This window comes from Pteropus alecto, unplaced genomic scaffold (genome assembly GCF_000325575.1).
Source record: "Pteropus alecto unplaced genomic scaffold, ASM32557v1 scaffold75, whole genome shotgun sequence".
In the NCBI taxonomy this organism is placed as follows: domain Eukaryota; kingdom Metazoa; phylum Chordata; class Mammalia; order Chiroptera; family Pteropodidae; genus Pteropus; species Pteropus alecto.
This window is the reverse complement of record NW_006440638.1, coordinates 27177853-27203665: the sequence shown is the minus strand read 5'-3', so window position 1 is coordinate 27203665 and position 25813 is coordinate 27177853. Positions and strand designations below refer to the sequence as shown.

Here is a 25813-nt window from a genome sequence, read left to right as displayed (position 1 = left end):
GCAACCATCTAGTGAACATTCACAGAAAACCAACACAAATCTATGGGCCAGGGAGAGACCACACACTTGAGCTTTATCTCACCCTTAAGAAAGCAGAAGGGAGGCTTTCAGAACCTGACATGGTACACCAAAGGATAAAAAAAAAGAAAAAAAAGAAAAAGACATGGAAGCTTAAAAATTCTGACACAAGAGGGAGCAAGGAGGATGGAGCAGGCATATCGATAGAAGGACTAATAAAACCTCAGGCTCCCTATCTGGACTGATGGAAGGTATTTCTCTTCTGCAGTAAGTTAGTAATGACTAGAGGAGGTGACTGCTGCTGCAAATGAAAAGAAGGCACTACAAGACTTCAAGGAACATGAACAATCAAGGCACTACCAGAATATCACAATAATCTTCCACTTATCAATCAAAAGACATAGAGATCTGCAATTTATATAATAAAAAATTCAGAATATAGCTATTTTGAAGAAGTTCAATGAGCTACAAGAAAACTCAAAGACAATTCAATGAAATCAGGAAAATAATACATGAATGAAATGAGAGGCTTAACAAAAAGATAGAAATTATTTTAAAAAAAGAACCAAACAGAAATTCTAGAGCTAAGAAATAAAATGAATTTTAAAAAATCAACAGAGAGCATCAATAGCAGAATGGATTAAGCAGAAGAAAAAATTCTATAGATTAGAAGCAAGAAATTTGAAATTATCCAGTCATAGGAAAACAAAGAAAAAAGAATGAGAAAGTGTAAAGAAAGCTTATGTGATCTATCCAATAGCATCAAAAGAAGTAATCTATGAATTATCAGAGTGTCAGAAGGCAAAGGGATATGGAAAAGAGCAGAAAGCTTATTTAAAGAAATAATGGCCAAGAATTTCCTAAATCTGAGGATTTAGGTATTCAATTCCATGAAGCTCATAGTTCATCAAGCAAACTCACTTTAAAGAGATCTTCTCCAATACACATATAATAATAAAACTGTCAAAAATCAATGACAAAGAGAGAATCTTAAATGCAGTGAGAGAAAAAAATAAAGCTTGTAACTTTGTAACTTATAAGGGAACACCCATAAGGCTAGCAGCAGATTCCTCAGCAGAAATCGTAGAGGCCAAAAGAGAGTGGGAAAATATATTTAAAGTGATGAGAGAAGAAAAAATAAAATGTCAACCAAGAGTGTTCTATCTGGTGATGCTGTCTTTCAGAAATGATGACAAGGGACTTTCCCAAGTAACCAAAGTTTAAAGAGTCCATCACCACAGAATCTGCCTTAATAAAATGCTAAAAGGAGTTCTTCAACCTGAAATGAAAGCTAATTAGCAACATGATTACATGAAAATATATAACACACTGGTAAAGGTAAATATGTAGTCAAATTCAGAATACTCTACTACTGTAATACGGTAGTATGTTAATCTCATAACTCTAGTATTAAGGTTAATTTTTTTTTTAAGTATTAAGAAAAACTACAGCCACAATAATAGGTTAAGGAATACACAACATAAAAAGAGATAAATTGTAACATCGAAAATGTAAAAGAGTGGGGGAGAAAAAGGGTAGTTTTTGCATGCAACTTAAGTTAAATTATCAGCGTAAAAAAGACTATTAAATTTATAAGATGTTTTACGTAAGCCTCATAGTAATTGCAAAACAAAAAACCCATAATATACAAAGAAAAGAAAATCAAAGCATACCACTACAAAAAATCATCATTTCACAAAGGAAGGCAGGAAGAGAAGGAGAAAGGAAAAAAAGAAACGTGAAACAGCCAAAAGCGATTAATAAAATGACATTAGTAGTCTTTACTTATCAATAATTGCTCAATGTAAATAGATTAAATTATTCTATCAAAAGGCATAGAGTGGTTAGATTAAAATAAATAATTAAATAAGACCCAACTATATGCTGTTGACAAGAGATTCATTTCAGCTTTAATAACACACATAGGCTCAAAGTGAAGAGATGGAAAAAGGCATTCCATGCAGATGGAAACCAAAAGAGAACAGGGATTACAATACTTTTATCTGACAATATAGACAACTAAGAGAAAAAAGAGAGAGAAAAATAAAATCAGACATAAAAGAGGAGACATTACCACTAATACCATAAAAATAATAAAAGATAATTACAGATTGCTGTGAATAATAAATGCACCAACAAATTAGGTAATCTAGAAGAAATGAGTAAATTTCTAGAAACATACAACCTACCAAGACTGAATCATGAAGAAATAGAAAATTGAACAGACTAATGAGTAAGGGGATTAAATCATTAATCAAAAATATCCCAGCAAAGAAAAACCCAGAACCAAATGGTTCTCATGGTAAATTCTACCAAACGCTTACTAAAGAATTAATGCCAATCCTTCCCAAATTCTTCTAAAAAATTGAAGAGGAGAAAATACTCTCAAACTCATTTTATGAGGCCAGCATTACCCTGCTATCAAAGCAAGATAAATATACTACAAGAAAACTACAACCCCCCCCCCAATATTCCTGATGAATATAGAATAAAAAAAATCCTCAACAAAATATTAGCAAGCTAAATTTAACAGCACATTAAAAGGATTGTCTATGGCAATTATTGGATTTTTCCCTGAAATGCAAGAATGATTCAACACACGCAAATTAATGAATATGATATAGTACATTAACAGAATTAAAGAGAAAAAGTCATGAGCACTTCAATAGATGCAGAAAAAGCATTTGACAAAATATCACATCCTTTCATAATAAAAATTCTCAATAAATTGAGTATAGAAGGCATATACCTCAACATAATAAAGGCCAAATATGATAAGGCCACAGCTAACATCATACTCAATGGTAAAAGTTGAAAGCTTCTCCTCTACAATCAGAAACAAGACAAGGGAGCCTATTCTCACCACTTCTACTCAACATGGTACTGGAGGTCTTAGCCAGAGCAACCAGGCAAGAAAAAGAAACAAAAGAAATTCAAATTAGAACAGAAGAAAAATTGTCTTTGTTTATAGATTACATGATTTTATATATGAAAAATCCTGAAGACACCACCAAAAAATCCTGATAGAACCAATCAATACAGTAAAGTTCTGATAGAACTAATAAATACAGTAAAGTTGGAGGATACAAAATCAACAAATAGAAAGCAGTGTATTTCTACACACAAACAACAAAATATCTGAAAAACAAATAAGGAAAATGACCCCATTCACAATAACATCAAAAACAATAAAATACTAAGGAATAAATTTAACCAAAGAGGTAAAAATGGTTTTGTATGCTGAAAACCATTAGACTTTGATAAAAGAAATCGAAAAAGACATAAATAAATGAAAAGATTTCCCATGTTCATGGATCAGAATAATTAATATTGTTAAAATATCTATACTGCCTAAACCCACAGAAATAGAAAAAAATAATCCTAAAATTTAGGTCAGCCTTGTCTGCTCGCTACTACTTATCTTTGGTGCCTAGCTAAGCATCTACTTTATTCCATAGTCTTTCCTTTCAGCATGCCCCAACAGTTGTGTTTACTGCTCTATTTACGTATTACTAGTCTTGGAAAGCAGAGACCATTTTCTGTCTTGTTGATAGCAGAAACTATCAGTACTTCTTCCCTGGAACAGTATATAACAGAAATTAAGTACTCAGAAATGCATTGCCTGAGTATAAGGTCTATCACCAGATTTCTTCTCTCATTTTTTTCCTTCCATAAAGTCGGTTCATTATAGCAGATTCATGATAAATGTAGAAAATCAAAACTAAAAAACATTCCAACAGCTTTACTGTACCAACTAAAGCCTTGGAATCATCACTTCTCATATTATTATAGACTATTTTAAAATTCAGTGTGCATTTATTGAACCTAATCTATGTTGAACATTATACTAGGTATAGAGTGTTGAAAGTCAAATATGACATAATGCCTGTCCTCCATAAACATACATTATAATGGAAGAGGATAATTATATTCTAATAATGACAATGATATGCAAGAAATTCTATGATAGAGTTATGCACAAAGTGCTACAGACTCATAAAAGTGACACTTCCAATTATATTAATGAGGATAAAAGTCAAACAATTGAAGTAAAATCTGTCTGGATTAAGTAGAAAAATAATTTATTTAAACTATGCTGTATAATTCACAGAATCACGGCAGAGACTAGAGAACCAAAGTCAGAAAATGACCTAAAACAAAGGATGACTAGGCTTTCATAATTAAAACCAAAAATAAGTGCCACAGAACCAAGTCAGCTGGGGGCACTGCCACTGCTACTCCTAGAAATGGGAAGTTGGAGATCGTAGTACTGCTGCCAACTCTGAAATATGGACATGATTGCCACCGCTGTGAATGAAATGGGTTTTCCATTGCTCCTGCTTCTTGTATCCCTAGCTCTTGATCCACCCATGGTAGATGTTTTTATTCACCACAACTGGATTATACGGCCTTGCCCTCACTTCAAGGGAGGATGGGAACATGAATATCTGGCCCTTTTAACTTTATGCTGATAAGCAGACTTATTCTCTCATCAAGAGTTGTGAAATTGGTCATTCTCTATGAATTAATTCACAGAGATAGACTAAAAATGTGCTGTTAATAAAGACAAATGTACTCACCACAATCCAAAATTAGACTTGAAGGAAGAATAAGTCAGGAATAGCTTTTTCCAATGTGTTATGCTTTGAAAAAAATAAATTGGAGCTAGCTGGCAGTCTAGGCAGAGAGCAAAGCCTTTGCAAAGGCACAGAATATTCTGATGCCCACAGAAGGTTGACTGTGGTGGGGTATAGAGTGTATGTAGGGGGGCTTGAGGTGGGGATTAAAGAGAATAGAGATAGTATGGGAATGAGACTGGTGATTAAAGCAGACACTGGATCAGAAAGGACCTATATTCCATGCTAGACATCTTTTACTTAATCCTCTGAGGAAAGAGAAACTAGAAACAGATGATGAAATGGCTTTATTTGTATTTTAGAAAGATTATCATCATAGCTGAATAGACACCATGTGAGAGGGCCTAATTTAGAGGCATGGAAAATTGTAACTAAAGTAACTGGAATGATGAGAGGGATAAGGGGGCATACTTAATATGTGCTGACAAATTGCATATAGGTTAAAATCTAAAATGTGCTAATCACCGAGGGTTAAAAAAATAAAATGAAATACAATACCTTTTCTTGAGGAACTTACAGTTTAGTTTAAACACAAGTGAAGGTAAATGATGTCATGAGAATTATTCTAATTTTGTGTTTTGAAATTAAGTCCTTGACTGTTTAATACCTGTATATAAACTAGGACCACTGGACACTTCATTAAAGAAATACTCCTGCTACATATTAAAATCTCATAGCTTTCTATATTCACCATGACACAGACAGAGACAAAAAAAAAGGGAAATTCCTCAAATTCAATATAGATGGCAGTATTGGGAATTAAAGCCTTGCATCATATTCTTAGTTTTGTGTAGGGATGGTAAGAGGCAAGAATGGAGTAGATTCAGGGTGAAGGCAATTGTAATAAATCACAGCAAACAGGTATTGGATATAATGTTTTTTGAGCAATAAACCACAATATGATATATCATAAAAAATTATATCTCATAAGTACTTCCGCTACAAGCTCTTTTTCCTTCTAAAAAGTGAAGGAAAAATTCAATTCTTTTTTCTCTCTCTCTTTAGCATATATTTATCAAATGACTTCTATATGCCCGAAATTAGGCTAAATGACAGTCACAAGGCAACATCCTTGACCTCATAGAGGTTACAGTAAGGCAAGGAAGACTGTCATTTAGCACAATGAAAGAGAACATTGCATCTGGGAAGGAGAGAAAAGCACAGAACACTTCAATGAGAATAGAATCCCGTGATGAGAAATTCTAACTAATTCTTGAGGTCTGAGAAACTGAGGCTGAATAATAGTTACTAATAGTTAATTAAATCTTCGCCTAATTATTCTAGGAAAGAGTATTCTAGGTCAAGATAAAATATTTAATAAAAAGACGTTCTAGACTTTATCTGAATAATAATAAACATTACTTTATAAGATCAATTGAAATAACTATATTAAGTGATTGGCATTTAATACCAAAAGGATAGTTCAACTTTTCTTTCAGGTTTTGAAAAGTTGACATGTGTCATGATACCATGGAAGTAACAAATCATTACTATTTGTGTCATACTGTGAAGCAATATTCATGGGAGTCTCCTGAAAATTATCTAGCAAACACTGAGTCATATGTAATGTCCTTACTATTATAATCCTTGAACTCAGTTTGGTTCAAAAGACCTGGAATATTTTAGTGCCATATGCTATCATAGCATTTATTTTGACCCTCACTTGGAAAAAAGAGTCTTCATGTCTAATTTAGACTATTTAGGTTATTCTCTTGACTTGAATTTAAAGCATGTTGGGAGTGAATATTCTCTCATTCTCTGCAATATTAAGTAATAAATTGGTTTTGGTAATATTGCATATGCATCCATTAAAATAAACAGGGCAATTTATGCAAATATAACTGTTTTACAAAAATCTCATCATCTGAGAAAATCACGTTACAGTCCTCTCTGCAAGTTCAACAAAAAGCAGCATTCATGCTTATTTAAATCTTCCATGATTATACATGAGAGAATTATTGATGTTTTCTTTGACAGTTTAGAGAAATTGTATGTAGGCCTTCATCTTCCACAAATTAGAAGGCCCCTTGTTGAAGGATAGATTTTTTTTTTTTTCTGATATCATGTCTTGATTTGTTCTATCGCAATGTATGATAAAGGAGAGCTCACCCCATGTTCTGTGACTATGTTCTTAGTGGAGATACTTTAGCCTCTGATTTTACAAGTAGCCTTTAGTTGAGGACTTAAGTCTAAAGTAAATTTTGGAATTAAAGTATTTTAAAAGGGTGAAGCTTGTATAGAAACATCACCAAATCATCTAGTTTATTCTCTCTCTCTCTTTCTCTCTCATTCTATCTCACACACATACACACAACATACATAGGACAACATGAATAGCTCACTTTCTTTTCTTACGGTTCTTATATGATAAAAGCATATTAGTAAAAATAGCAACTTGGCTATTATATGTATATTATATATACTTTGCAATTATATATAAATAACCTTGTAGTTATAAGTAAAAGCAAATGTCAATCATCCGTCAAGCTATGTTCAAACTTTGCAAACTTAAACAATAACTCTACTGATTTATAGGGAACTAGTATGATGCACTAATAATCCATTATCATTGAGTGTTAAGTACTTCCCCATATATGATCTTACTTATTTTACCAACCTGATGAAGTAGGCATCATTAATCTCAGTCTCTAAATGAGGAATCTGAGGCTTGAAAAGTAAAATCATGTGTCAAAATTTTTACAGCACAGAAGTAGTGGAACCCATTAATCAAATCCAGGTTTTTTTGACACCATAATGTTTGTTTATGTTTGTGCCATACTGCCTTTCCTACACATACACATGGGATTGTATCTTTCTTGATGGCCAGGTTCTAGATTTAGGAAAAAAGTGAACATTTAAAATTACCCTTGAAAATTCCTAAAATTCTCTAAGCATGTATACTGCCCAGAAATTTCAATAAAACAAATTTTTCTTTTCTTTTTAATTATTTTTCTTTTACTCTGAATAGAATATATTGCTGTTTCTTTGATCGAACATCATAGGAAGTAATCAAATTCTATTTAGAGGTAGGGAATACGAATATATATCTGTATATATTGGAATCACCCTTGGGGTAGCAAGATGTTCACATTATGAGAGCCCCACAGAAGTGAAACTGACTAAAGAAACAATGAAATCACATTTTCCATCTCAGGTTTTTTTCTAAGTAATACACATTTTGAGTGAGTAGACTTACTACGCACCAGTGGGGTGGGGGACACAGGGGTGTTTGCTAAGCACTTTAAGTGAATTCACTTGAATTAACTGCATATATGATATGATTCTAATGAAATTTATTATAAATACATGTCAAGCATCATAACGCTTATAGGAGAAGAGGAGTTGATCTGCTAGACGTTACCTGAACCCTCAACATTTTGCATTCCCACTGCTGGCATCTTAGTAATTCTCATCCTCAAGGGGAAAGCCTCTCAGACTGAAAGCTTTTATCCAAAATGGCAGCCAATGATACAATATTTTTGAGCTGTTTCATTTCAATATAGGATTAGCTAAAAATATGAGCTAGGGAGTTCAGACCTCATTACGAGGTCGTTGTTCTTTTTGCAGAGTCCTTATATAGCAGACTCTGATAATACATTTTAAGTTTTCACCAAGTGACACCAAGAAAAAAAGAAAATATATGAAACTCACCACTGACCTGTCTATAGACAAGTCTATATTGGTCTTTTATAAGAGACATAGAGCAAACATTTGTCTTGATCCTGTGCTTTAATAAACAATCAACATAATTTTGATCTTATAAACATTGTAAATTTTGTAACATAATGGGTACTGCTCTTTGCTTTATCCAGCACATAGTTCAGCATTAAACTGGAGACCTATTTGTAGCAATAGAGCAAGAAGGTATTAGAAGTTTACCTCTGAGCTTTAGATTATTATTTTCCCTTTTTCATGTCTTACTTATTTTCTTTTACATTCTTATTTTATGTATTTGTCTAAGTCAACCTCTAGCCTTATTTCAGTCAAAGCAAGATTCAAAGAAACAAATAAAGAAATTTAAAAAATAGTTATCAAAAATGATTAGATACCTCTTTAAGGATTCACGAAGGCAAATGTTAATGAGTGCTACAAATCTGAGCATAACACTAGGCCAGAGTTAGGATTTCTTTTTTAATCTGTAAGTTTCTAACTGAATTATACAAAAATATTTCCCTTAGAAACACAGCAGCTGGGACTACATTAGTAAATGAGCCAGGCATGATATTCTCTAGAGTCCAGGGAACAAGATAGAAAACAACATCAGCAAGTTATACTAACATGCGATAAGTGCTGAGAGAGAAGACACAGGAAGCACCAAGACATGCCAATGGAACCAAGGAATTTGTGTGTGTGTGCGTGAGTGAAAATCTAGAAATGGCTTTTATGATGAGAACTGTTCATGATTAGGAGCTATCTTGTCAACGTTGTTAAGAATGAGAGCATTTCAGTAAGAAGGAAGTATGAGTGGCCCAACTCTCTAGTAAATTTCTGAAATTAGAACTAATGATGAGGCACTGAGTTAAAATCATGGTATTTACAAGAAAGTCCTGGCTTCCCTCTTTCAGTATAAATGTACAGATATGCCATCTATATACTGAACCATTATATGTGTAAAAACATTTCTGTAGTCCGAAAGTCAAATACAGCCCTGTCTTCAGGATTTATGACATTTTTTTCTCATGAAAAGGACCTCTGTTTCTATTGCCTTGCTTATCCATCTTTACTGTTAGTTAACGATTCTGACCAATAACAATTTGGATTAGATAAAATCCTTACAAACAAAAGTAAGGACCTGGCTTTAGCATAAGAGCTGTATAAGAATATCCAAGCACACATTTTATAACATGTTTACTATATCCGACATCTCTATAGGAGGAAGCCTGAGTACTTATCATCGGGATTCATAAGTGTAAAGATTTTGTTTCATTTTTCAAAATCTGCCCAATGGAAGACTGCTGGCCACATGCTTGAACCCACTACTTCGAATCTGAGTTAATAAACAAGCAAAAAAAAAAAAAAAAAATCTTCGAGTGCCACTTATTAGAACTGTCTTTCTCAAAATAACCTAAAGTTTCATAGACTATTTGTCTAAATACATTCTACTGCCTCAACAATTTATTTACTTTTGTTTTGGCCAGGGGAGTCAGAGCCATCACTGTTACTCCTCTTCAAAGCAAATTTCCACTGCGATTGGGTTCTCATAATTCTAAATAATTCTCCACATATTACAGAGAAATGGAGAAAAAGCATTCAGAAGCACATTTAAGCCATGCTTTTTCCAGTTTTTCTATGTAAGCAGTAATCCACAGTACTATCCATTACACAGAAGTGAAATTTCAATTTTAGAACATATTTTCTTCTCTTCATTTTTTCCATTAACACTTTAAGGGACTTCAATTGCACACTTTTGAAAATATTCTCTTCAAAAACAACAAAGTATTATAAATAAAGACTTTACAGACTACTCCATGAGCAGTGGGAAATGTTAGAGCAGGTCTATGGTGACCTGTTTAATAAAGTCTGAAAAGAACCCTATGAGCCACAGACATTTGGAGAGGGTCATCTTGATCATGGCAATCTCTTCCTACCTGCCTCTTTGGAAATCTGCATGAAGGATTCCACACCTTTCTCTCCGTAGCTTCCCTCAGATGCGAGAGTGGATACGTAATTCCAGCCTAGGATCTTTACAATGTCTACCATGGCCTGAGCTTGGAAGGAATCAGGTGGGACCACACGAGAGAAGAAGTCATAGCGCCGGTCATCACTTAACTCAGGTGCCGTTGAGGCATAACTAATCTGGGGGATCTGAAAAGACAAGAAAGGACCACATGAGAGGACATCAGGATAAAGTGACTCATTTATGCTTATGACAATTTATTCAAAATACAAGACTTGAGTTCCAAAGATGTGTTTTGTCAAACACTATAGGTAACTGCAAACGACCTAAAAAAAAAAAATGCAACCAACCATTTCTTAACAGCACAAAGGCATCTACCTTTGTGCTTTGGCCTTTTGCTTTCTTCTCTTGGGAAGAAGAAATAAGGATGGCATGGGAATTATGTGTCATGGTGGTTAGGAGAAAAGAATGTGTAATCATTCTGGCTAACATTGTGAATCATGCTGCACTTCTTATGAAAAAATAGAAACAAAAAACACAACGGCCTAATTGGAGTTTGTATAGAGAATGGTTTAGTTCACACAACTCATAAATATTATTTTGTGACCGTTATTAGCCATCTTACATTGACTTGAGAGCTGATCACTTGTGAAGAATTATCTAAGCAAGCTGCATGCATTACTTAATTTATTACTCATAAGAACATTGTGAAGTAGCTCAGTAACACCCTTAAACCCAGGCAATGGGGTTCCCTTCCCCAAGGCCTTCACCTCAGTAGCCCTGGCACTTTAGAGGACTTTTCTCCAAACATTCTAAGTTCTCCTTTGGTTACTGGGAAGGGGCTGGCAGCTCTGTCTGGGAGAAGCCACATGGGCTTCTGATTCCCAATTTTCCATTTAGAGAACTCTCTGACCCTTTGCTTCACATGGGATTAACCAGATGTCCCAAGGAGTGCTAGAATTTGTTTTTATGGGGATCATCCTAGGTTTCAGGAAGGCAGCCTAACAAGCAGAGTACTCCCCTTGGCTAGTGCAGTATTTATTTCTTAGACTTGTGTGAGATTAGACTACTTGAATAATCCAAACATGCTGATTTTAGCAAAATCAAATTATGTATATAGAAAGAGGCTCTGAAAAGAATGTTTGCCTGGGATCCCAAATACCCTAAAGGAAGCTCTAAAGTAGCCATAAATGAGGAACCTGGCGTAGGGCCTAACTTCAGGATCACTAACTTCAGGATCACTAGTTACTTTTATAATGCACTGCCCCCTAGTTCTTTCTCTTAACACTGGCATTTAGTAGGCTATGATTGGTACAGTTAATCATCCTGTAAAGATGACCAACTCCTACAAAATTCTGCTTGCAAACTCTCCCAGACTGACCTCTGCTTTATCCTAAGGGTTTCCCAGGTTTCATCTCTACTCAAAGCCCAAAATTCTAACTCTTTATCCCAAAGAAGTCAAAGCTACACTCAAGATGAGCCTTTGAGCTCTGAAAATTCTTCCAGTACAATTTGCTTAAAGTTTACTTATTTACCATTGTTTAAAGCTAGTTACCACTTCTTTAATGCTCATTTCTCCACCAACCTTTCTAGGGTCAGCATTACAGTCAAGTCCGTGCAGCCCACCTCTAATGCAATTCGGCTCTATGACCAGTAGGAGCAGGCTCTCTGTCCCTGACTCAAAGTCCAAAGCCAGTGTAGTAAAGGCTTAAGTCTCCTGATAGATCTTTACCTGAATAACTCCTCAAGAGGGGTAGTGAGGTAGACTGGGAATAAAATGAGATTTTCTCTTGACAAGATCAGGAATCAGAGCCTGATGTTTCTGTTCACTAGTGTTTATTTTGGTAAAGTTATTTCACTTCAATATATTGGTTGTGTCATTAGTATAAGATTGTTTTGTGGAGTGGGAATATGAATGTGCATTGCTTAGCATGATACTTGGGATAAGTGGACACTTAGTACATGGGCATGATGATGATCAAAATAGAAAACAGTATGCGTTTTCTTATTAAGCTCACCCATTTCTCACATTTGACTTTGCAAATTCTATGTGACATGCTATCACAAACATTCCCCTCAATATCCTAAGAAAATATGTTTACATATTTCTATCATTATTGCTTTTGAAATATCTACTATTTATTCAACTTTTTATTATGTGCCAATCATATTCTAAAAGTTTTATATGCATTACCTTATCTAACAATCAGTAAATATTCTTTACTATTCTATACTAGTATTAACTCATTTTACAAAAGAGAAAATTGAGACTTGAAAGTAGACTATGACCTTACCTCAGGTCACAATGTTGTAGGACAGACAGTAGCACTTAAATCTGGAACTGCCCAAAGAAAATTTCTGAACTCTTAATTTCGGAACTCTTTTGCTAAACTGTTGCTAAAACATTCCAATAATACATATAAAGGAAGGACAGTAGACTAATAAAGTCCAAGCCAATTTCTGTCCACAGCACTGACCACTGACATACTAAAAGTTAAGGCTCTTGTTCACATATTTTATTTAAATGTTTTTTTAAAGCTTATACAAATGTATTAACAGAATTAGTTCTCTCTGTTTCATTTGTAGTTCTGAGGTTATAAATTTTAGGTAAGAAAAATATCAACTGAATAAAGGCTTTGGGCCAAACAATAAAAGGAAGGAGGCAGGGGAGAAAGGGAGGTGCAGAGGGGCATTGAGGGTGGGGTAGGGAAGAGGCCTTTACTTACAAGAAATAAAAAAGGAAGAAGCCAAGCATGTCAAGAAATTTACATCAATTTCAACTTGTGGAAATGTAAAACCTTTATGCTATTGCACAGATGTCTTCCTTGCCAAAATCCCTTTCTACCTTTGAACAAGTGTTAATAAAGGTACATCCAGCCCTCTACTTGAATTTTCATTTATGTAGCTGCTGTAATATATTAGAATAGTGAAACACCCCAATACATTTTTAAACTGTACCCTAAATTTTAGTAATAAAAATCCTGGTGAAGCAGATTTCTTTCTTCAACCATTCATCCTTTGAAAACAGTTGAGATCTATGGTCTATCCCTTCCACTATAAACAAGAAATATCTCCTGGCTTGAGACTCATATGTCCCTTTAGGGTCATACACACATCCTTTATCCAAAGCCACATTTCTACACTATGCCTATAATGATGCTAGAATAAGGAATGAAAGGACAAATGGATTTCATTTCTGAGATAAAATTACAGCTGTATAAGGATAACCCTCCTAGCAATAAGAGATGAAGAACTAGAAGAATTTATGTAACCTATAAAATATGATGCTGTATACTTATTTAGCTATTAGGCTGTATATTTAGCTACTTGTTTTCAAACTTATGTTTAAGCCTACAAAGTAAGAATTTTGAAGTGTGTGTTATAACTGGTAACTACAACTGACCAAATTATTATTAGCCATCTTTAGGGATTAACTTCCACACTCTCCTTGATATCTAGCGATAGTTACTTTTTCTGCTCCTGAAACCCTCCCCTCTTGCCAGTCTCCTACGGTAATGCAGAATCGATCTTTTGATGAAGACAGCTTAGTTCCTTTCTGCAGTTTAAAAAACTGAAATACTTTTAATCTTTTATCATAGGACTAAATTTCTCATTTTATTATTCTTTAATTTTATTTTATAAAAATTTGCCTGTCACACAAAAATGGTTTTGTTATTGATAAGTAGCAAATAGAATTACAAACATCTATAAGCTATCTTATTTATTTAGAATGTAGTTTGTACTTTTTCTTAGAAAACTAATTATATATATTATTAATGAAAAAGAGAAAACAAGAAAATTACTTTAATGCCTTGATTCATGTTAACATTTTGTTATCCCTCTCTATCATTTTTGTGTGTGCTTGAGAGGATGCATATATACATATTACTAATTACAAAAATATGAGTCTTAATCTCTTTTTCCTTCTGTCTCCCCTTTCATTTCTCTTTCTCTCTCTTTCTGGTTGCATAATATTCTATTAAACTAAGCCTAACCTGGACCTAACCTTTATAGTTAAATGTTCAAACATTTTTCAAGTTTTCACTATCACTAGAAATTAGAAAAAAAAAAAAAATCCTGACAGCTAATTCAAGTTGTTGTAGACATCCATGAGTATTTTCTTAGATTACTGGTCAAGTTCTTCCTCCACAAAAGTGATAGAACTATTTGACATTTACATTTAAATATTTCTCTTTATGGAAATTGCCTGGACCTGTTTTAGAAGGTAAACCAATAATTATACTTTGTCCTCTCAAATGGTTAACCACTTACCCTAGTATCATATAGTAAATAATTACTCATTCTTTACTAATAAGAAAGATCACCTTTTGTCACATTAAGTTCTTAACTACTCTTGAGTGTGGGGTGTATTCTCTACTATTTCTGTATTCGGAGTGTTTTACTATTTTCATTATTATAAACTTAGAGTTTTTTAGGGCTATATTAGTTGAAACATATTCTCTCTTTATAACTGTTCTTTTAAAAAGGACCACAGGTATAAAATGGTAGTTATAAAATAGTCATGGGGATGTGAAATATAGGGAATATAGTCAATAATGTTGTATTAATTATGTATAGTACCATGTGGGTACTAGACTAAATAGGGGGATCACTTTGTAAATTATATAAATATCTAACCACTATGCTTTATACCTGAAATTAATATATAATAATATTGAATGTCAACTCTAATTGAAAAATAAATATTAGAAAATAAATAAATAAAAAGGACCATGGATAATCACACATATTTAATTTTCCAGTTGAACTTTAGTATAAGTTTTTCAAGTTCACAATAAAGTTCCATTAAGATTATGATGAGAATTATATTTATAAATTAATTTGCGAAGAATAGATATGTTATATTTATATTTATTTTCCCCTTTGAGAAAATATCTATTTTCATCCATTCTGTTATTCAATCCTTTCTCTTAGTAAAAGTTTACAATTGTCTCCATGTAGGCTTTAAAAATTGTTAATTTTATTTCTAGATAATTATTTTTATTACATTATGAATGACATAAAATTTTCATTTTATTTGCTGGTATATAGGAATCTATTAATTTTGTGTTTTTACTTTGTGACTTATACCCTTGTTAAAATTCATAATAGTCTAATAGCTTTCAGTTTATTTTCTTGGGATTTCTAGGTAAGCGAGTCACATTATAAGAATTTATTTAATTTTCCTTTCTAATTATATCAACTATAATTTCTAAGAAAACAAAAATGATATTGGTGGAAATAGCTTATCTTTTTCCTATTTCTCCACAGAGAGCATTTAAAATCAACTAGCATTTATTTTAATTTCTTATCTTGAAAAATGTATAGTCAAATGAATAAATAAGATAACCAGTTAAAATTTTTCATTTTTCCAAAATACAATCTTAGCTATAACTCATAGTACCATGAATGTCTTCAAATATTTGAAAAAATATTCCCCTCTAAAAATTCTCTCTGGCAAAAGAAAATCTCTCTAGTTTCTCCAATTATTTTTCTCAAGACATGAATCGGGTGACACTAATCGCAAGATAGAAAACCAGTTTCAAGTAACCAAGTTTTTGAGAAAGAGTAGTTCTCACACCTCAAAGTTATCATTTAAAATTTATGTAGCAGTCAAGTTTCTTGACCCCTTTTAAAATATCAAAAAACAAAAAACAAAAAAAAAGCAATAAAAAAAACCAAAAATATTATTATTTGAGTTATGGGATGCAACATTTGCCAAACCTGTACCTTACTCTTAAAAATAGAAAAGAAAAAAGCCCAATTCGCTCTGCTTCTAATTTAACTTTTAAAATATTTATGTACATTTTGGGTTCTAAGAATTCCTGTAAACTTATAAGAAAGAAGACTAGGGGAAAACTAATTTCAGGAAACATTAAAATGGACATCTAAGTAACTTACACCTTCTATACCTTATAAAAACTTTCAAGTCATCAATATTCATATCTTAGCAATACGAGTGATTGTGGCGACTGAATTTTTTGGGTGGGCTAAAAGAATAATCAAAAGTAAAATTTTATCCAATTGGTGGCACACACCAATCACTAGGAGGAGCTCAAGGCTTTCTCCTAACCTCTCTCTAATGTTTACCCTGGAAAGCATGAGTTTATAGAAATGTCAGCTGATGAGTTCTTTTGGAACACTGTAGTTTTCTTTGGTAACAAGTATCACAACTTTCACTAAACAATTATCTGTATAATTAATTATCTGCTCATTATTCTCTTCTATCTGGGAGAGTACTTACCCTCATGGAAGGCAAGGACCTTGTTCATTATTTTACCATCACTGGATAGCATTGTATCCAGGACAGAATAGAAACCTGATCAGTATTTGTTGAATGAACAAGTGAGTCAGCAAATGAATGAATGGAATAATCATGAGAGAAAGGATCCCTCATTCACATGGTTGTTGTGGCTTCCGCAGCACTTGGAGTTACCCCTGCCCTGGGCATCTGTGACAGGCGGCTTTAGATGGTAGCGAACACTTTTTTTCACCCTTTCTTTTTCTTGGCATACTTTCCCCTGGGATTTCCTTCTTCATCATCGGAATGTAGGAGAAGTTAACATTGGATGGAGCTTTAAAGGTAAAGGGATCTAGGGAGTCATTTATACTGCTTCACTGCTTTTTTCTCTTAGGCCTGAGACCTGACAATTCCAGGCAACATATACCGCAGTGCCCGGAGTTCATTCTAACTCTTCAAGACATACTTGGATTTATAATTTTAAACAGAGTGATTCTGCCTTGCTGTCTCCTTAGCTTTCTCCCTTTTGGAACTAGGCTTGGCTATCAGATGCAAGAAGGAATTAGGGTCCTCGGTTCCAGTTAAATGCCTATACTTTATGTCAACATTGCCAATACCAAATCAAAACAGAAAAAAAAAAAAAGAAAGAAAGAAAAAGAAAGAAAGAAAAGAAGTAGCATATTAAGCAAAAACTAGAGAAAATAATTCTACGTCATTTCTAATACATATGAAATCAAATATCTCTTCTAAATTTAATTTTATCTTATAATCACTATGGTCAAACACTACAGCGATGGGCTTGGAAACACATCCCTTTAGGGATCATCTTAGCATCACTCTGTCAAAATAACTGAAGACCTAAGTCCAGATGTGGATGAGATTACATTAATACAAAAATTTTTTAAATCCTAATTGCCACTACTACTCCTACATGAACTTGAGTCTTGTCAAAATAAATTTATAAATATTTATAGAAATGAAGAAACTATTTTATTTATCTAGAAAAAGTGAAAAATCTGAAATTGGTTTCATGCACTTTGAGCTTTTTCCTCTTTGGATTACCAGAGTAGTGCCTATGACCTGGATGGTCATTTGAGAATGTCTTATTTCTGGAAAGAAAGGTCAATGAGGGTTATAGTTCCACGTTTCTGGGAAATTTGCACAGCAGAGAAAAGGAACACAAAAAGTACTAACACTTGTTTCAGAGGGCAGTTTCTACAAAACTTGTAAAAGGCAATTTTTTGAAGTATCATGTGCAATTAAGATAATGCTTCGGTGTACCTGTTGAGATATTAATGAACTCCCAGTGGGGCATTATTAAGTTCACAGTTAGCAGTAATTTTACTCTTAGTTCTTATTAAGCTTTATTGATATGGATCCTTAAAAAGGGAAATTGGTTGAACAATCCTTTCAGGCTCATTCTTTGAAGCATCATTCTCTTTGATTTATACTTATCTATTTCCTAGATAACATCTCTGCTCATATTAGGATGATTGGACTTTAATTCTGATTTTTGGTAGTATTTATTTATTTCAAAGTACTGAGTAATGATTTTCAATTAGTTTAAACTGGAGTTTCACTCAGCTTTAAATTAATCATGACAAAGATTGTCATCAAGTATTGCACTTCTTTTTTTCTTTGCCCTTTTATTTGTATGTGTTTGTAATATAGGCACTCTGAGGCCTTCTGTAGATTAGAGAAGTAATTCCACCCACATCTCCACAGCATTCAATGACAAAGTACAATAGAGATTCTGCCCTCTCATATGGGACTACAGAAATCATGAACTTTACTAGAAGAATGAAAAGAAGAAAAGAAGGAAAATGACCTTTCAGAGTCCTTCCTAATCCTGCATGTCAATGAATTATCTCTGGCCAGTATCCCTGTAAACCACCATACATTGAAAAACAAAAAGTAATCAAAGTAAGTATTTCTTTAATATTTCTGATATTTATTAGATATGATCCTAGATCTCTTTTAGGTCCCAAGGGCCAAAGTCTCATGCCTTGAGATTTGGTTTATCAAACGCTAAAGGCTGACTTTCGAAGTTTTCTGCTAGCAACAAAAATGTCGAATCTCTGTAGAGCAGGGATTCTTGGCCTTGGTACTACTGTGACATCTGGAGCCAGATAATTCTCTGTTGTGGGGGGAGAGCGGTCATCCTGTGCTGTGTAGTATGGTTAGCAGCTCCCCTGACTTCTGTCACTAGATGCCAGCAGCACTCCCTGCAGTTGTCACAATCAAAATTACTGCAGACAATGCAAAATGGCCGTGGGGGATGGGGCAGTCAGTTCGAAATTCCCAGCTTTGAGAACCACTGGGCTAGAGGTTTGTCTGTTCAAAAGGACAACTGTAGTCATAACTGTGGTCGCAAAGTGACAATAAAAGGAGGAGATATTTTTAATATCTTGTAGACTCTCTCTACTTTACATATTTTCCTTTCTACTTGACAATCTTTCCCAGTTATCAAAGCTCTGTGTGTTTCCCAGTCACCTTCAATCATCTGGTCTTCAGTAGAATGCACAACAACGATGCTGCCTAAATGTTCAGTCCTTTACATGGAGACAAGCAGGAACTTCTTGAAGAGAAGAAAGTCTTTTTCAGGAGAAAATGAAATTAAATCTAAACTTATTTTTTCTCTGAGAACTATCGCTACAGTCCAAATATCTTGATTATTCAGGATTGTTTAAAACAGAGTGTCATAGTTATTCAAATATTATATTAAACTATGTGCTATGCTTTATGTGAATTCCAATTTTTCAAAAATTTAGAGCACAATAAAGTGGACTTAACAGAAAGGCTACTGAACATGATGCAATCTTAGCTTAATGATTCAGACACCATTTTCAGGGTCTGGCACATTAATGTGCTGTGGGGCACATTAATTCTCATTGTATAAGACTATAAATGTAGATGTTCCAGAAGGTGAACTTAAATCTGAGCTGATCCTTTGATTCCCTGAAAGAAGCTTACTTAACAAAAATTCCTTATTTACTTTTTTCCCTTATAAAAAAAAAAAAAGGAAAGCTATGCTGTTTATTTTAGCTTTTATATGACTTGTGTTTCAAGTAAATACATATTTAGTGACCATTTGCTAATGCAAAAATGGTGATTCATAAGATTACTGCAGAAAAAATAATTCTCTGTAATTTAATTCAGATAATACAATATTACATCAGTAGTATATGATCAGTTTTTTCAAATCTGTAACATTTAGGAACTGTGGATAAAATAATCAATGTGATAGATCAGCTTTAGAGGATGTGACAATCTGATACATGTATATACACATACACACACATGCACAGATAGATAGACTGACAGATACCATAAAGAAAATAAAACAGTTCAATAAGAGAATGATTTAGGTGGTACTGCCAATAATATATCAAGTAAAATTTGAGTTAAGTGTAAATTAGTACTTTAAAGGCTCCAAAAGGTTCTAAAGCCCATACACTCAAAAAACATTCAACTTATTCCAAAACGTATCTGTAATCAAATTTATCAGACCAGCCTCCATTTTATAGGACAAACATATTTACTTCTCCATGGACTTTTCTTATTTTTGTACAGTTCTGAAATACCTGCTTCATATTTTTGCTTATTTAAATTCTAGTAATACTTCTTCGGGATCCAGATTGATTATATGCAAACCGCTTTTATGAATCTACCCTAATTCTCTTTTGCTAAGCAAAGTGTCCTGCTCTCTTCCTGCTCCTAATCACTCTTTGTTGTTTGTTACTCAGCTTTCATCTCATTCTTATATTACCAGTGAGCGTGTGCTACCAGACTCCTTGAGAAAGAAACTATATCAAAGTTTTCTTTTATGTATCTCATCAGATCACACCATGTACATTGTAGATCTCTGTAAATGTTGGAATTGTATTGGTATTTGAAAATTGTAAGGATAATTTTAGCTGTAACATTACACAATTAATAGTGTTAGATAATAAAATCACAAAATAAGTCTGGATGTAACTGGTATCCAGATCAGTTTAGTGACTCAACAATGAATTAGTTTCTCTTAATTTAGTTTCTCTTAATTTAGTTTCTCTTAATTCTCTTAGCTCTTTTCTCAGACTCATAAGGTCATTCCTTAAGGTCATTCATAACGTGCTTTGTAATCATGCTTTATGGGCCATCATTAAAAAGGGAAGAGGAACACTCTGGTAAACAAAGTCTTTTTTTAAAAAATCTATTTGGCTTTTGACCAAGAAGGATTTTTTTTTTTCTGATGTTTCACTCCTCACAATATTTTCCTTATATCTCATTGGTTGGATCTGTGTCACATTATCTCCCCTTCTCCAAATGCTGGCAAAAATAAACAAGATTGTCATGATTAGTTTATGATTCAATCTCTGAGGATAGATTCCTGGTTGCTAGGGGGTTCTCTTGGAGAGAAGACAGGTAAGTAAATATTTGGCAGACAAGTAACTGTGTCTATCCCATGGCAACTATATAGTCACCATTTCAAGTTAATATGAGTGTAACATGCTTGGAGGCATCTAAAAATTATTTAAAGAATACATAAAGAAAAATCCATGAGTGTGCCAATGCATTGTTACTAGCCAAATAAGGGGCATATATGTAGTTTTACAAAGTATATTTGGTCCACAATCCTTTTTCCCCCAGAATATTTATTTTAGTCTTATATGATTACTGTTCCTCAGAAACCACTTGGGTGGGGGAAACTGGTCTAAATAAATTACTAAAATGTCACTAAGGAGAAAACAACTATATAAAACTGGAAGTTTAGAGAAGATATGACCAAGAGGTGTTGCTTAAGCTAGTTAGAGGAGAGGAGGCAGATACCCTCTAGCAAAGAACCAAAGGAAAGTCTTTCCTGGGGAAGAGAACAGTGAAAACAAATGTATAGCATAACCACCAAGATGACAGGTTCTGTTGAAGAAATTGGAGAAACATTTATGGCTTGAGGGCATTATCCATAATTCCACTTGATTTACAGCTAGAGAAAAGGATAGGGAAAAATGATGAAATAATATTAATACCTATCAAAATTAATTTTGTTTCTTCTCACATAATTACTCAAACAGACTAATATACAAAATCTTTCTAATATCCATTACTGGACTATTGGAAGTAAAGTGATACTCAATCAGAAATCCTAAGAATTACTAAGTCTCAAATTCTTCCTGAGTCATAACTAATGAAGAGGCTTCTTCACTCAGATACCAGCATCACTCAACGATTTAATTAGCCAAAGTGTCATTGATTCTTCAACAGGATCTCTGTGACAAAAGGTTTTCATGGTTTCATCTGGCATCTGAAGTAGGCTATTCCCTGCTGTTAGAGAGAGTCAGGAATTTGCTCTCTTTGTTATCAAGATCACAGCTGGCTGAGCATTTGTCTGATTCTCCCTAGTTCCTTGATAGGCATAGAATAGGAAAGGAAAAACCTTCTGCAAATGGTAAAGATTTTGGATGGGTAAAGTCTTAGCCAGAGATTTAAAATATTAGTGAAGTTCATCCAGAGTTAATAGATCTTGATGCAATTGTTGTGAAATATTTAAATTTACATTAAGCAGAACTATAGAGTGTAATCCAGTGGAGTTTGTACTGCCTTCTGAAGTCATGTCTTTCATTGGCTCAGATGCCTCTTGCCCCACAATGAAAGAAAGTTATTTTATCCATCTCTATTTTAGCTGCAGTGTTTGGGACATAGAATATGGAAACAGTTCCTCAGTTAAGTATGTGTGTAAGAAAATACCTTCTGCAAAATTGCCAAAATATTTTCCAGTTGAAGGAACCTGGTAGATTCTCATCATTGTACATTGTTGGAAATATTGACTTGTTCTAGAATTTACCATTTTTAATATTCCTTTCCTATATCCTACAACTTCTGCTATCATATCACCTGCCACTACCATATTATCTTCCAATTACTGTGATTCCTTTTTTTTTTTACATGTAATTACAGTTTAGGTTGACTTCTTTCTATGGAGATTGAGAGGAGGAGAGTGAATGTCATCAATGGCAGCACCATTAGCTGGATTTTATTTTATTTTTTTATTTTTATTTTTTTCTATTAACTGTATTTTAACAAGGTTGCTTCAGAAAAGACTTTGAGATGGAGCTGCTAAACCCCTCCATAATGCATGGATTATGCATTATAATCTGGATCCTATCAGAGGCAAGTCTTGGCTAGACTTGGGCATTTTCCCTCTCTAATCTTATCCTTTAGATGCCAGGCTGCAAGGATGAGGTTATCTCAAATGGTCAAGGATGGAATGTTAGTGTTAATGGAGTTACAGCTCTACTTTTACAGAGGAAAACAATATTGAGAGAGGCAAAGTAATTTACCAAAAGTCATATTGCCATAGCATTACTGAGAAATGACTAGAATCACATTTTTTGACTAGGTCTTACAGCAATGCCTCCAAAAATCCATAGTGTCTTAAGTGTTCAGTTCCTCTGTATATTTCAAAATTAGACTCATTTTGATTCTTAAACAGTATCAATTATAAATTAGTTTGGTTGTAAAAATAGAAAACTCAAAATAATAGTTGCTCAAAAATAGATTTAATTGATAGGTAAACAGTCCAGAGCTGGCATGGAAGTCTCATGGTTACCAGAGATCCAGGCTTTTTATATTTGTCTGCTCTATCATTTTAGCATGTCAATTCCATCTCCAATGTCACTTAGGGTCCAGATGCTGCTGCAGCTCCAGCAATTATGGACCCATTCCAGGCAATAGATAGGATATGTGGAAAAAAACAAAGAGACATGTTTTCCAGTTGAGTGAAGTCTTTTCAAGACACCTTCCCAGCTTTGTACACAACATTTCCACCTATCATTATCCAAAATAATCTCATGATCACACCCAGTTTTAATAAAAGATTTTTAAAAAATGTATTTTTTTATTCATGTACATCATTGCCTTCCAACAAAACTGAGGTCTATTACTAAAGAAGAGGAAGAAAAAATAATAATAAAAAATAAATAAAAATGTGAGAAAGTAAAACAAAGAAGAGGAAGAAATAGAAACAGTGGCCATCACCTACCGTAATCTTGAAGGATGGATAAGAGTTGGCCATATACATCTCTAGGCCAGGGAATGGGTAAGTAGATACAGTTGCCAATTTAGGTCTGATTAAATCAATCTTTAAAATAATTATATACAAAGCTAAGAAGATATAGTCAGTGATCAATAATTCTCTAATAGGATATTAACCATATGTAGACTACAGATGATAAATGATGTCGGGAGTACCCTTTCATTAGGATTATCCTATAATGGAATGCAAACAGTACTCCTATTTACATGAAAACGTTCCAGGCACTAAATTGGCATGCTTCTAATGACATGGCCTTTATAACTTCCCAGTTCTTCTATAAACATCCATGAAAGTTAACCCAAGAACTGCCCCCATATTTTTAATGTGGGTAAGTTTATTATTCATTCAATTTTTTTCTCCCAATTTCAGCTAAAAGCCAACTTTGCGATAGTTTATTCAGGTTCCTGAGTTCTTTTCAGCCATAATGTCTTTCCATGGATTGGAAAGATAACCTACTCCACCTTGAGCAATTAAGAAGTAACAATTTTTTATTTCTCTGCTACCAAGGTCAAGAAGACACCTAAATCTATAAACTATCATCTCAAATGAAGAACCTATGAGATTCAAATGTCATGATGATCAGCCCATGCTTCCTAGAGCAATTTACCATGGATATTAGATGTCTAATTTCTAACAGTCAGACTTAAGTCACCTTTATATTCATGCATAAAAAATAAAACAGAATGAAAAAATAATTTCCTAGCTAACATGTCAAGCAAAGTGATGAAGGTGCATTTTATTTCTTACAGTGAATGGATATACTCCAAAAAAGTCACAATTTAATTTTAAATAGTCTCAAGAAATCAATACTTTAAATAATTTTTCTTGAACATCGAAGAACGGCTATGTCAAGTAAATAATTTCTTCTAATTTCTACACAATAGTTGTCCTCTTATTTTATAGCTGCCAGATTTTTTAAGCAAAGGATCCCATACAAATATTTAATTTTGAACTCTTCTAGTCTTCCCTTAGCCATCATTCACCTTTATATCTCTAAAATTATATCGTGTGTGCTTACTACTTAAAATAATCCCATTTACTCAGGCTGGCACTATTATACCTCAGAGAAAAGGGGCTACTTTTCATTCTGATCTTAATCTGTTGCCACAGTAAAATCAATAAACATATTAAAGAACTCTGAATTCTCCACTTCTAACAGAGAATTCACCTAAAATGTTCCAAATTTGAAATTGACCATTTGGGTTAGGCAAACAATATTAAAAGTCAAAAAAATGTCAGCAAATTCCAAAGTAGTTTCTTCTATGTTCTAAAATATATATATCCCATTGATGTGTCTGTGTGGTATAATATTTACTACATTATCATTTACTGTTTTACTATTTGCTATTTACAATTTTAAACTGTAGTATTTTCATACTGTTTACTATTATTATATAGTATATATTACTAACGACAAATAGTGCATATATTATATATAATTTAAAGGATACATATCCCTAATCAGCATTAAGAAAAATAAACCTAAAAACCTTATATACCCTAAGGAGTATTCTAACTAGAAATTTTTCTGAAGATCACTGACACTGGAGCAGACGGCTGCTACCTTGAATTTAGCAGTTATTGGTGATAAGGAAAATGGATGCTGAAACACTAACTGTAATTTATAGGAGAACATACAGCACTGTCATTACAGTTAGATTCTCTGATCCATTTTCTTTGTAGTAGTGGTGAATCTAGCCACATTGACTGGTCTGATTCTCTCTCTGATCATTTCTGTTCCCTAACATGTTAATGGAGCCATTCTGTGGAAGATTTTAGGGACACAAAGAGATGTGATCTCTCTTCAAGCACTTTAGAGAGAGCTGTGAGCATATAAATATAAAGTAAAAGTGGCTGCTGTCTAGAATTGCAAATAAGAGAACACCTCTCCAAATATTTCCTTCTACCTGCCTACTAGAATGCCAGAGTGATACCACTTTCAGTGGGATGATGAACTCTTTTAAGATAGCCATCATGCCAATTTTGAGTAGTCTGTGGCTTCTGACTATTACTACCTATGTATAACTTCTTTGAAGTAGAATATTTAGATCACTGAGGTTTGCTCAACCTGTTAAAAAATAAATAAAAAAGGACTGTGTGTGTCTTGCTCCCAATATCTCAAAGAGATGGTGTCAAAATGCAATTTTTTTTTTTAACAAATTACAAGTTCCCTGGCCATGATAAAAAAAAAAAAAAAATGGAGAGAAGTCACAGCAGTGATAGTA

At 33.5% G+C, this 25813-nt stretch overlaps 1 protein-coding gene and 1 pseudogene across 4 annotated transcripts in view; both read right to left on the bottom strand.

Moving 5' to 3' along the window:
- The window catches only part of LOC102898599, a 66809-nt pseudogene extending 56439 nt beyond the window's left edge, over window positions 1-10370 (bottom strand).
- Window positions 1-25813, bottom strand: part of GRM7 (glutamate metabotropic receptor 7) — a 769756-nt gene that overhangs the window by 512142 nt on the left and 231801 nt on the right. For 2 of the 4 annotated variants that reach the window (XM_006917568.1, XM_006917569.1), the window contains exon 2: window positions 10244-10460. In XM_006917568.1, coding sequence (XP_006917630.1) covers window positions 10244-10460 — 217 coding nt within the window. Of the gene's footprint in view, window positions 1-10243; window positions 10461-25813 lie in introns of those variants that run through there. The other 2 variants (XM_025050835.1, XM_025050836.1) reach the window with 2 other exon arrangements.